The sequence below is a fragment of the Alligator sinensis genome, unplaced genomic scaffold (assembly GCF_000455745.1).
Source record: "Alligator sinensis unplaced genomic scaffold, ASM45574v1 scaffold149_1, whole genome shotgun sequence".
Classification (NCBI taxonomy): Eukaryota; Metazoa; Chordata; order Crocodylia; family Alligatoridae; genus Alligator; species Alligator sinensis.
The window spans coordinates 274,038-286,167 of record NW_005842823.1 but is presented as its reverse complement, the minus strand read 5'-3'; the positions used below and the strand labels follow the sequence as shown (position 1 = coordinate 286,167).

Sequence of the window (12,130 nt, the reverse complement as noted above, 5' to 3'; positions counted from 1 at the left end):
AGCTCTGCAGCTTGCAGGGGGTGGTGCTAGGAGGGTCTGATCTGCACGGGGGGCCTTCATCTGCGCTGCCTCCCACGGGTGCTGGGCACGCGGCGAGGCATTGCCGGCCCCTCGCCTTCTGCCCGAGCGGCTGCACGTGTGTGGGGGAGCTGTGTGTGTTTGTGCGTGCATGCACAGGGGATATAGGGGAGTGTGTCTTTGTGCATGCATGTGCACGTCTCGGAGTCTGTGGGTGTGTGCGTGCATGGAAGTGTGTGCACATACACGCATTTTTGTCCTCACATGCATGCAGTAGTACACTGCATGTGTGCTTGCACATGCACACACCTGTATATATGTGTGTATGGAGTATACAGGAGTGTGCACACGTGTGTATTAAACATGAGTGCACATATGGGAGTGTGTGCATGCATATGTGTGAGTACAGGAGTGCAAGTATGGGTGTGTGTATGGATGCATGTGCATGTGTCCATGTGTGCCCAGGAGCAAGCGCAGCCATCTCCATCCTGTTGCCGGTGGCTGTGGGGGCTTTTCTCCCCTCAGTGAGGAGGTGCCACCATCACGGGCCGGCCCTGCGAGCCCCCTCTGCCCACATCCCGGTGCTGCCGCCCTGTACCCAGCTGGCCACAGAGCTGGGGACACCTCCCCTGTGCTCTCAGGGCTGCGTGTGCCCATCTGCCCCAAGCTGGGTCCTGGAGCTGGGGCTCAGCCTCGTGTGGGGCAGGTCTCGCTGTCCCTACCCCCTGCCTGTGCCAGTCTCTTCCCCTGCTCCCAGGAGCCTCTGCCGCTGCCTGGCATGAAATGAACGGCTGAACCAGCAGCCAGGCCGGCCTCCCGCTCCGTCCATCCGTCCGTCTTGGCAGGGAGCTGCGGCGTCGGTGCTGGCACCAGGGGCAGGGACAGCGGCTGCACTCTGGGGGCTCTCTGCCAAGTCAGTCGGTGGCTTTGATCCCCCTCTTCCCAGCACCGTGACTGACATGGCCTCGTCCTGGGAGACCCGCTGAGCAGTGCATACCAGCCCGAGATGTCGAGTTGCTTGGAGAGATGCAGCCCGGATCCTGGCACTTAGCTTTGGGAGGCAGCGTGCCACTCTTCTGGGTCTCTGCCCTGCACCCCTGACCAGACCTGCAGGTGCTAGATGTCCTGCCACCCCTATCCAGGCTCAGCGCCATGGGTCTCCTGTGGTCAGAAGTGCCCCACGGCTGGGCTCAGGTCCGTAGTCTGTCTAGCTTCGGTCTCCGCCGGCAGCAGATGTGGATGTCGTAGAGGGAGGGCACTGAAGCAGAGACCTTCCCTGTTCAGTACCTTCCCTTGGAACCACCATTGGGTTAGAGATGGCAGAGGAAACATCTCCACCCATCTATTCCATGGCTGTGATCCTTCACCCTATACGTATCCATGGTTCAGGGCATGAGTGAGTTGGGGGTAGGGGCTGCAGACGTGCCTGCTTCCTACTTCTCGGGCACTGGGCACTCGGGTGGATGAGCTGGGCCCCAGATCTGGCCCCTGCCAGTGCCCCACGGATGAGAAAAGCCAACTCCCCGAGGCCCACGTGGCTGCAGGCAGCGGGTGAGGGGTCTCAGTCACTTAGGAACTGGGATGACCCTGTGGATGGCATGCAGATGGACCTCCTTCCCTGGACTGGGCTCATTTCCCTTGCTTGGAGGTGAGGGGAACAGTACCCTTGAGAGCTCAGCACCCAGTGCCTTGTTTTGTTCAGCAACCAGTATCTTGTGCAAACAGCACTGGTGTGTCTCGTACACGGTGGTGCAAATTCAGCAAGGACAAATGCCAAGTCCTGCACTTAGGATGGAGCAATCTCACCCACCGGGATGGGCTAGGGACTGAGTCGGGTTAGGATACCTGGCTAAGCAGCAGCTCTGCAGAAAAGGCCCCAGGGGTGACAGTGCACAAGAAGCTGAAGAGGAGCCAGCAGCTGCCTGTAGCAGGCGCGGGGTCTTAAACCATCCTCAGACATGATACAAGCCATATTCCCAGAGCACGCCAGTCACCCAGGTGCCCTCCTGCATTAGTCAGTCCTCAAAATTGGACACCAAAAGTGGTCCATAAAGGGCTAATTCACAGGTCCGAGCCCTCTTCCACCCCAAGAAGGCTCCTCGCTGCAGTTTCTCCTCTTGGGCCCCGACCCAGCTCCCTTCTTCTATCCTCGTAGCCCCAGGGCCCTAAGAGTCCCTGGGCCGGTGTTGCAGCCGCTGGCCAGGCCACTGTCACTCCCTTCTCTTCTTTTTGCCTGTGTCCCTGGTTTCCCCTCCCTGAGGGTCTCTCTTCTCCCTCCGGCTGCTAATCACCTTCCTCATCTGGCCCAGTCCTCCTGAGTAGCCTGTACTTAGCATCACCACCTCTGGCCCCACAGCCTGCCACAGTGCCCATGTTGCCACAAAGGCTAATAGCATCCTGGACTGCATTGATAGGAGCATTGCCAGCAGATGGAGAGCAGTGATTCTTCCCCTCTATTCACCCCTGGTGTGGCCACATCTGGGGTCCTCTGTCCAGTTTCGGACTCCCCGCTCCAGAAATGATGTGGACACGTTGGAGAATTGGTAAAGAGCATGGCTGGGGGGGCTGGGACACATGACTTGTGAGCAGAGGCTGAGGGAAATGGGCTTATTTAATCTGGGGAAGAGAAGACTGAGTGGGGATTGAATAGCAGCCTTCAACTCCCTGCAGCGGGCTTCAAAGAGGATGGAGCTGGACTGTTCTCGGTGGGGGCAGATGACAGAACAAGGAGCAATGGGCTCCAGCTGCAGCAAGCGAAGTTAAGATTGGATATTAGGAAAAACTGTCTACCTAGGATGGTAGGAAAGCACTGAAACAGGCTCCCCAAAGAGGTGGTGGATTCTCCATCCTTGGAGGGGTTTAAGACCTGGCTCGACAAAGCCTTGACTGGGACGATGTAGTTGGGGCTGGTCCTGCTTGGAGCAGGGGGTTGGACTAGATGTGACCTCCTGAGGTCCCTTCTGACCCCCGTGTTCTGTGATCTCTCGTGCATGTACCAGTGGTGTCTCTTGTGCACATTGATGCATCTTGTGCACAGGGAGACATGTGTCCCTTGCTCTTTCTGCTGCAAATGCAATCCAGGGGCAGCATCTGGCCCTCCCTTTCTGCCAGGCCTTGGTGTCTTGCCGTCTCCCCTCCAATGCCCAGGGTGGCTGGCGGTACCATGGCGCTGGTGCTCTGTGGCTGGTGAGGCAGTGCTGAGCCCCATTCCCTCCCTGTCTTCCAGGCTGAGGTACATGGTGAAACAGCTGGAGAATGGCGAAGTCAACATCGAGGAGCTCAAGAAGAACCTGGAGTACACAGCCTCGCTGCTGGAGGCCGTCTACATTGATGAGACCAGGTGGGGCTGGGCCAGCGGAGGGCATGTCCCTGCTGGGGATGAGCTGAGGGGTCTTTAGGGCCACAGTGAGGGGTCAGGATACCCTGCACAGGCAATGGGAAGTGATGAGTAGGGGGCACTCAGTCTGTGCTGGGCAGTCTGGAGGGACTGGGCTGAGGGGTGAGAGTCCCATCCCCTCACTGTGGTCTTGCTGGCTCCATTGCAGGCAAATCCTGGACACGGAGGACGAGCTGCAGGAGATTAAGTCCGATGCGGTGCCCTCGGAGGTGCGGGACTGGCTGGCCTCCACCTTCACGCAGCAGACCCGCGCCATGGGCCGGCGCTCCGAGGAGAAGCCCAAGTTCCGCAGCATTGTGCATGCCGTGCAGGCTGGCATCTTCGTGGAGCGGTGAGAGCCCGGGGGGGCCATGGCCCCGGGACTCCTCGGTTCCACCCCAGGCCTGGAGCCTTGTGGGGGCTCATGGGGCGTGAGACTCGGGCCATCTGGGGTGCCAGGGAGCAGTGCAGGGGTCTTGAACCAGGGACTGGGGTCTCTTTTAGGTCTGGGAGGTGAGAACCACTTCCCCCCCCATCCCTGCCTCAGTTTCCCTGGTTGTCACGCTGGGCGGGGGCATCACCACTCACCGGGTGCTTGGGGGGCGAGTGTATCCGAGGGGTCTTAACCCCAGCCGCGTGCACAGCTGCCCCAGCTGGGGTGGCACATCTGCCCCACGAGACAAAGCACCCCATGCTGGCCGGAGCCTGACCTGCTGCTGCCCTCCTCCGCAGGATGTTCCGCCGGACATACACGGCTGTGGGACCCACCTACTCCACCTCCGTCTTCAACTGTCTGAAGGTACTCGGTGCCTGGGAGTGCCCCTTGGCACTGCCCGGAGGTGCCTGCCCGCCCTGGGACTCCCCAAGCTTGCCCAGCCCCATCCACTGCGACCACGGAAGGTGCCTGGCATGGCATTGCTCAGAGGCGAGACCTGCCCTCTGGGAACCCCCGAGGTGCACGGCACTGGGATGCTGGATGCTATGGGCAGGGCCCAGAGCTCTGGGTACCACAGGACATGGCACCTGCAATGTCCCGTGCCCACTGCTCCTTTGCAGTGTGGTTCAGAGGAGCTCGGATCTCAGCATGTGCCCTGACCCGTGATGCTAAGGCTAGCCATAGGCAGCCTGCGACTGCCTGACCTGGCTCCATCCACCTTTTGCCATCCTGGCACCTGTATGTATTCCCCCCAACCTTCCCCACGCAGAGGTGGCAGAGCCCTCGCTGTCCCTAACGGGAGCATTGATGCCCTCCCCCCTGCCCTGCCTTTGTTGATATATCGCTGCCCAGCTGGGGGCTGTGCCATGGGTCCCAGACTGGGGATGGGCCCTCAGAGCATGGTCTGGCTGCATACTAGCTGTGCCAGGGTCCCAGGCTGGGCATGGTGATGGGGCTTCTCCCCCCAGACCCTTGACCTGTGGTGCTTTGACGTGTTTGCGCTGAACCGGGTGACGGATGACCATGCCCTGCGCACCATCGTCTTTGAGCTCTTCACTCGACACAACCTCACTAGCCGCTTCAAGGTGAGCCCTGGGTAGGCACCGGAGCCCTATGGGGTCCCCGCATACCTCAGGCCCAGCTGGGGAAGGGGCTCCAGGGGAATGGTGGTGGGGCTAAATGGAGATTGCTGTGACCCTCAGGGCTTCTTCACAACCTGTGTGGACATGTGTGTGCACATGTGTGCCTGCCTGCATGCTTGGAGGTGCTTATGTGTGTGTGCACACATAAGTTTGCGTGTATGAGTATGGGCATGTGAGTGCATGTACACATATATCTTCACATAATTGCGTGTACTTGTCGATGTAAGTGTGTGTGTGTCCATCCATGTGTAGGGGAAGCTCTGTAAGTGCAAATGCTTGTGAGCAGCTCTGTGTTTGGGTTTGTTTGCACTTGTGTGTGTCTGGGTATGTGCCTGAGCTTGCATATCTATGTATACATGCATGTGCTCTGTGTGAAGGTATGTGTTGTGTACACCTGGGTATGTGAATGTGTGTGTATATCGGTATGTGCGCGCATGTGCTCTGTGTGAAGGCCTGTGTGTGTGTACCTGGGTGTGTCTGTGTTCATGCATGTGTTTCCATGTGCTTGGGTGTCCCTTGTGTGCGTGTACATGTGCTGTCTGTCTCTCTGCATGCCTGTATCCTGTCTGAGTGTGTTTTGCATGTGAGCTCTGCGTGTGCGTGTCTGCATACATGCATTTACCCTGCCTGAGTCTGCTTGCTTGTGTGTGTGCCGTGTGTCTCTCTGGCTCCCACCTCTGCACGAGCCGTGCACAGCTTCCACCCACGGCCTGGTGACTGACAGGCGCGTCGTGAGCTCCGCTGCCAGCGGGAGGCTCTAATCGGCCACCTGGGACTGCTGCAAGCAGACGCCTGGGGGGAATTGAGGGCAGGGCCGGGGCAGGGGGTACCCGTGGTGCTGCCTCGCGCTTCTGCCCAAGCCCTGAGTGCTGCTGGCTCCGGCACGTGCATGCATGTACGGTGGGATGACATGCGTGTGCCACATGTGCATGTGGTCTGGACCCGGGCGCTGCGTGGCTGAGCAGTGGGAGCAGGACAGGCCACGTACACCCCTGTAATGTGTCTCCTGCTGTGTTCCCATCTCCCCAGATCCCCACGGTGTTTTTAATGAGCCTGCTGGATGCGCTGGAGGCTGGCTATGGCAAGTACAAGAACCCCTACCACAACCAGATCCACGCGGCCGACGTCACCCAGACCGTGCACTGCTTCCTGCTGCGCTCCAGCATGGTGGTGAGCGTGGGCTGGGGTATCTCTGCTAGCCAGGGACGAGTGGGGCAGGGATCTGTCCTCCCTGATGGGCTCTGAGCTGGACCCCAGAGCTGCCATCTCACCCCCCTGGGGCTGGTGGCTCCCAGGCTCCGGAGCATACAGGAGCAGCAGGTCCCCAAGGCAGGGACCAGGCACTTCCCCATCTGAGCCGGAGCTGCCTGGCTCTGCGACAGTGCAGGACTCCCTCTAGCGACCTTGGCAATGGCCTGATGCACAAGACCGCCCGTTGCAAGCTGCAACCCTTCTCCCACGGCCCCATGTCAGGCTGATGCCACGTCCCCGGGGACCCTGTTGCTGGCTGGGGACGAGCAGGGGTCAGTCAGAAAGGTGGGGGGTGTCAGGTTGCACCACTGATGCCAGCTGTGCCATGCTGCAGCACTACCTGACGGAGATTGAGGTCCTGGCCATCATCTTCGCTGCTGCCATCCATGATTACGAGCATACAGGCACCACCAACAGCTTCCACATCCAAACCAAGTGAGGGCCGTGGGGTCCTGCCTGGGGGCTGGGCAGGGTAGGGGACCCCGGGCTGGGCACAGATGGATGTGGATTTGGTGTTGGGGGGAGCTGGGCTGAAGGGGCGGCTGTCCCTGCGTCCCTGGTCCTGAACGGGGGCTCCAGCACAGAGGGGACTGGACTCACTCCACCTTGTGCTGGCGGTGGGCCTGATCCCGCCTGAGCTGGTGGGTGGGCAGCGGGACTGATCCAGCCTGGGTGGGGGGGGGGGCGGGGGCTTGACCCCTCCTGCCGTGTTGGGGGGGGGGGGGGGGGGGTGCTGATCTAGCCTAAGCTGGGAGGGATGGGCCTGATCTGGCCTGAGCTGTTTGGGGGGAAGGAGGGAACAGGTCCAATCCAGCCTGAGCTGGCAGGGAGAGGGGCGGCAATGGGCCTGATCTGGCAGGGGTGGGACTGATCCGGTCTGAGCTGGGGGGGGGGTGGACCTGATCCTGCCTGCACCATGTCCTTTTGCCCGCTCCCCGCTGACTGCACTGCCGTGTCCCCTTGGCTCCATGCCTGAGTCACCCGTCCCCTTCCCAGGTCCGACTGCGCCATCCTGTACAACGACCGCTCGGTGCTGGAGAACCATCACATCAGCGCCGTCTTCCGCATGATGCAGGATGACGAGATGAACATCTTCATCAACCTCACCAAAGATGAGTTTGTGTAAGGCATGGGTCTGCCCCCCCACCCAACATGCGTGCGCGCGCACACACACCCCTGGCTGGCGGGACTTGCCCATGGCCTGCCCCTAGCTCAGCACCTGGCCGTGCATCAGTGCAGAGTGGACCATTGGCCTGACCCGGTCAGGCCATTTCTAGCCCCTGCATCCATCCTTTGCCTCACAAGGCTTTTCTCACAGTGACCTTGGCAATGGTCTGATGCAGAAACAGCCTCGCTGATGGGTGAGCCCGTTGCAGGCTGCAGCCCCAGCCCTGGCCCCTCCTGATGGGGAGGTGGTTGTGACCACGACCCTGAGATCCCTGCTGAGAGAGGGACCCTCTGGAGGTCACCCCCCCAGCTGGGAGCCTGCGATGGGGACCCCAGGGCAGCGCTAGCCCTACTGGCCCTGGGCCAGCTGTGATCGTGCCTCTGTTTCTCTCCCCATGCCAGGGAGCTGCGGGCACTGGTGATCGAAATGGTCCTGGCCACCGACATGTCATGTCACTTCCAGCAGGTGAAGTCCATGAAAACCTCCCTGCAGCAACTGGAGAGGTGAGTGGGGGAAGTCGGGTCACCTGCTCCCCGGTGCTGGAGGGGAAAAGCGGGGCAGCAGGTTTTGCTGCAGGCAGCACCACCCAGGAGAAGAATCCAGGAGTCTGGGGGCCAAGTTGAGGCACCGGGGGGGAGTGGGGGGGGCACATGTGGGCATATTGCTTATCGGGCATGAACAACACCCCCACCCCCCTCCAGCGCCAGCTTGCACACAGGTCTTGGGGGGCCACCGGTTCCTTGCCTGGGGTCTCAAGTCCAGACCGGGGGAGTTTCCAGGTCGATTTGGCATTGAAGCAGCCTGGGTCAGACGGCCTGGCGTGAGGGCCGTGTGCATGGGGGAGCGGACACGCGTGTGCATGCAGCTGGGGCAGACGTGTTCTAGGCAGTGCAAGGTGTGTGGCAGGGAGGAGCTGCCCCTCATGGTCCCTTCTCCCCACCCACCTCCGCAGGATCGACAAGTCGAAGGTGCTGTCCCTGCTGCTCCACGCGGCAGACATCAGCCACCCCACCAAGCAGTGGACGGTGCACAGCCGCTGGACCAAGGCGCTGATGGAGGAGTTCTTCAGACAGGTGCCAGGCCTGTGTGACCTCTCTGTGGCCCTGTCCTGCTGGCTGGGGACCCTTGGCCAGAGTCTGGCTGCCCTGCCAACCCTAGGAACATGATGAGGCTGCCCAAGGGTGCTGGGAACTCTGCACTGAGCCTGGACCTGCTGCCGTCAAAGCAGACGGGCGCCCGGGGGGCTGCAGCCTGCCGTGGACGCTGTTGTGGTCCGTCACGGCTGGCTGCTCTGGGCTGGCAGCCTGCGGCTCTGGACCCAGCCTCCCCTCCCTCACCCCCCGCTTCTGGGCAGAGCTCTCAGGGCTTTGCTGGGGAGGGCTGTGCTCACTGCCCATCCCAGAGCTACCCCTCCTGGGGGTCGGGCCAGCCTGCCAAGTGGGAGGGGAATCCGGCCTCATGCTGGAACGCTTGAATGCCCTGGTAGGGGCGAACTGAGGAAGAAACCCAGGTGTCCCGGCCCCACAGCCCTTGCCTGCTGGTGGCAGGGGTTCCCCCGGGCTCTGGCGTCTGTGTGCTTATCGCCATCTCCTTGTGTTGCCAGGGGGACAAGGAAGCCCAGCTGGGGCTGCCCTTCTCTCCGCTCTGTGACCGCACGTCCACGCTAGTGGCTCAGTCCCAGATTGGTGAGTCGCTGCCCCCCCGATGCCCATGCCTCCTCCCCCGTGGCACTGAGCTCTGATGCCCCCCTCCACCCCACTCCAGGGTTCATCGACTTCATCGTGGAGCCCACCTTCTCGGTGCTGACGGACGTGGCAGAGAAGACCGTCATCCCGCTGGTGGAGGAAGGCTCCAAGGCCAAATCCAACCCCTCCAGCCAGCAGGCCAGGTGGGCACTTGCATGGGCAGGGGGGTGGGGGGCCCACGGTGTACCACTCCCCTGGCTCCCTGCATGTTGGGGACTGCCTGACCCTCATGGTTTGCATCCCAGACCTTGGGGACAGCGGGGAAACGTGAGACACAGCAAAGGGAAAGAACTTGCGGCAGCCTGTGGCTTAGAAACTGGAAGTCCTGGCTCTCAGGCCCCACACAGCCCCTTGGCACAGCCCGGGCATGTCACCCCCACACCCCCAGGAGTGGCTGCCTGTGTGTGATACCATCACTGGGGCAGCAGCAGGGGCTTGGGGCCTGGAGCTGTACAGCTCCAGCATCGCGGACCCCCAGTGCCCAGAAATCCTTGCAGACACATCCCGAATCGCTGGGGCAGGAACACACCCCAGAGCTTTGATGGAAAGCTGCCCCCACCCAGCGACTTGGGCTGTCTATGAGCCCAGAGCTTCCCTGCCCAAAAGCGTGCCCACATGGGCTGACTTCTTCAAGGCTGGGGGAGCCCTCTCAGGGGCTCCTCTGGCCTCAGGCAAAGTCAGGATGTGCAGACACGGCTCCTTTTGAAGCCGCCTGCAATAGTTGGAGACAGCCGGGTGTATGCGGATCCCCCTGCGCTGGGCCAACGGCTCTCAATAGTCGGTGCTGGGAGCTCGTGTGCTGTCCGGGGCCTGAGCAAGCCCCGAATGCCATGGCTGCCTCTCCTCTCCCTGCAGCTCCCAGTGGCGGCAGCCGGGGGTGGACGAGCACACGGAGCTGGGTGACATCAGTGCCAACATTGCCAGCTTCCGGGCCACCTGGTCCAAGTACATCCAGGAGAACAAGCAGAAGTGGAAGGAGCGGGCGGCCAGCGGTAGGTGCTGGGCAGGCATCGGGGTGGGGATGGAACAAGGTTTCCGCTCAGACCAGCCCTGGCCCTGGGGGTCTCCCTGCCCTGGATGGCAGAGGGCAGGGGGCGTAGTGTGTGAGCCTTGCCCTGGTGCCATGTGGGGTGCATTAGGCATCACAGAGTCATGGAGGAGTGGGGCTGGAGCTCGCCTCTAGTGCCTGGGGTAGGATCAGCCCTGTCCAAACCAACCCAGACACTTCCATCCTCTAACCCCGTAGCAAAACTACTGTCGGCCCTGAGACAACAGCAGACATCACTCCTGAACCTGCTACGGGGAAAGCAGGGCGGTACATCCTGCTGCTGCAAAGGGTGTTCATGTACCCTTGAGGATCCCAGGCAAAATGTGCCCCCACTATAGAGGAAAGCAAAATGCCCCCAGGCTGGCCCAGTCTGACCAGTGAGGGATTCCTGACCCCAATGCAGCATTGGTCTGAGCCTGAGCAGAGGGGCAAGGCCCCAAGGCTTTGGTGCCAGCAGGAGCATTGGCACAGCCCAGTTGCCATCCCCAGCCTGGGCTGCAGCCAGCACCTTGGAGGGAGACTTTAGAAACTCCCCTAACAATTCCTTCCCAGGGGTGCAATTCGTTCCCAGCCCCATGCAGGCTTTGTCCTGCCCTGCCCTGGGACCAGGGTGTGCCCCCGGCAGTGGCTTTGTCTCTGCCTGTGGCTGGGGGCTGCCTCCCTGCCTGCCTGGAGCTGAGGTCTAGGGGCAGCGTCAGCACCGGGCAGAGGAGAAAGACACGGCCCCCCCCAGCCAGCCGCCCGTCTGCTCTGCCCTCCGCAGGGATCACTAACCAGACGTCCATCGAGGAGCTGTCACCCTGCGAGGAGGAGCTATCCACGCCCGAGAGCCGGCACAACCACAACGGCAATGTGGAATAGCGGGGGCTGCCCGGTAAGCTGGGGAGCACGGGGGTGCTGGCTGAGCTGGGCCCATGGCAGGGGAGGACAAAGTTAGGCCCAGGAAGGCTCTGGGGGTGGGATCGGGGCCATGAAACAGTGGCCAGGGGGGTTCAAGGCCTCCGCAGAGGGACCAAGCAGCGGAAAGCAGCCATGCCCACGGGAGGGGAGATGCTGCCCTGGCCTGGCCTGGCCTCACAGTCTCACTTGCAACAGCAGGTCCCCTTCCGCCGGAGCGATGCCACGTAGTCCAAAGTCTTCGACGCCATCGAAATCAGCACCATCCCCGGGCAGGAGCCGCCGGGCAGCAGGGGCGCGAGGACAGCGGGCGCCGCTCGGGCATCCGCAGGGACGCAGAGACACCCAGCAGGCACCAGCCCACAGCTGGAGCTGCCCAACCAGCCGAGGCCCTGGAGCCGCGGCCCACCCGCCTGCCCCACTCCTTCCTCGGGCACAACAGGCTTTTCACTGCCAAGCCAGCACGGGCCGGGGCCAGCTCGGGCTTGGAGGCTTGTTCTCTCCAGCCCGTGGGCGACCCCTCGGGCTGTGGCAGGGTGCGGGGGGAGGAACGGTTCCAGCTGTGCATAGACCCCTGGAGCCAGGACGGTGCCCGGGGCCCCCATGCCCTGCCACCCCCTCGGTCGGGGTCGTGCCCTCCTATCCCGCACGGTTCCCGAGTTAATCGCATCGGTGTCACACGGATGCTGCCGCTGCCCCCACCCTCCAAATTTCCCCCTGACCCAAGTTGCAATCAGACACCAGTGTCAGGGCTCAGCCCTGCAAGCTCACTGTCCCCCTGGCACTGGGTGGGCACAGGTCGGGGGCTTGATCCTCTGTTTGTAAGCCCCTTCCAGGGCCGGATTCTGCTCTCCTCCCCCAGCTCTCCCCTGTGTGTCCATGGGGGCATCCACCTGGACGTGAGCGTGGCAGCGCGGGATGTGGGTCTGGGCTTGGCTCTGCTTGTGGAAGTTGCATGCAGCCCCCGTTACATGTGTGCGTGGAGCGTGTTGGTCTGTGTGGCCTGGCATGGAGGCAGGAGCGGAGTTGCGTTCATTCCCCTTGTGGGG

General features: G+C 62.0%; 1 protein-coding gene across 3 annotated transcripts in view; it reads left to right on the top strand.

The window, feature by feature from the left end:
• Nucleotides 1-12,124, top strand: part of PDE1B (phosphodiesterase 1B) — a 17,296-nt gene extending 5,172 nt beyond the window's left edge. For 2 of the 3 annotated variants that reach the window (XM_025191496.1, XM_014525530.2), the window contains exons 2-15: nucleotides 3,245-3,358; nucleotides 3,564-3,746; nucleotides 4,127-4,193; nucleotides 4,799-4,915; nucleotides 6,002-6,142; nucleotides 6,558-6,658; nucleotides 7,220-7,345; nucleotides 7,793-7,894; nucleotides 8,344-8,464; nucleotides 8,995-9,076; nucleotides 9,156-9,279; nucleotides 9,992-10,128; nucleotides 10,948-11,058; nucleotides 11,283-12,124. In XM_025191496.1, coding sequence (XP_025047281.1) covers nucleotides 3,245-3,358; nucleotides 3,564-3,746; nucleotides 4,127-4,193; nucleotides 4,799-4,915; nucleotides 6,002-6,142; nucleotides 6,558-6,658; nucleotides 7,220-7,345; nucleotides 7,793-7,894; nucleotides 8,344-8,464; nucleotides 8,995-9,076; nucleotides 9,156-9,279; nucleotides 9,992-10,128; nucleotides 10,948-11,045 — 1,513 coding nt within the window. In that variant the 3' untranslated portion in view covers nucleotides 11,046-11,058; nucleotides 11,283-12,124. Of the gene's footprint in view, nucleotides 1-3,244; nucleotides 3,359-3,563; nucleotides 3,747-4,126; nucleotides 4,194-4,798; nucleotides 4,916-6,001; nucleotides 6,143-6,557; nucleotides 6,659-7,219; nucleotides 7,346-7,792; nucleotides 7,895-8,343; nucleotides 8,465-8,994; nucleotides 9,077-9,155; nucleotides 9,280-9,991; nucleotides 10,129-10,947; nucleotides 11,059-11,279 lie in introns of all 3 variants that reach the window. The other variant, XM_014525529.2, reaches the window with a different exon arrangement.
• The last annotated feature ends 6 nt before the right edge of the window (nucleotides 12,125-12,130 follow it).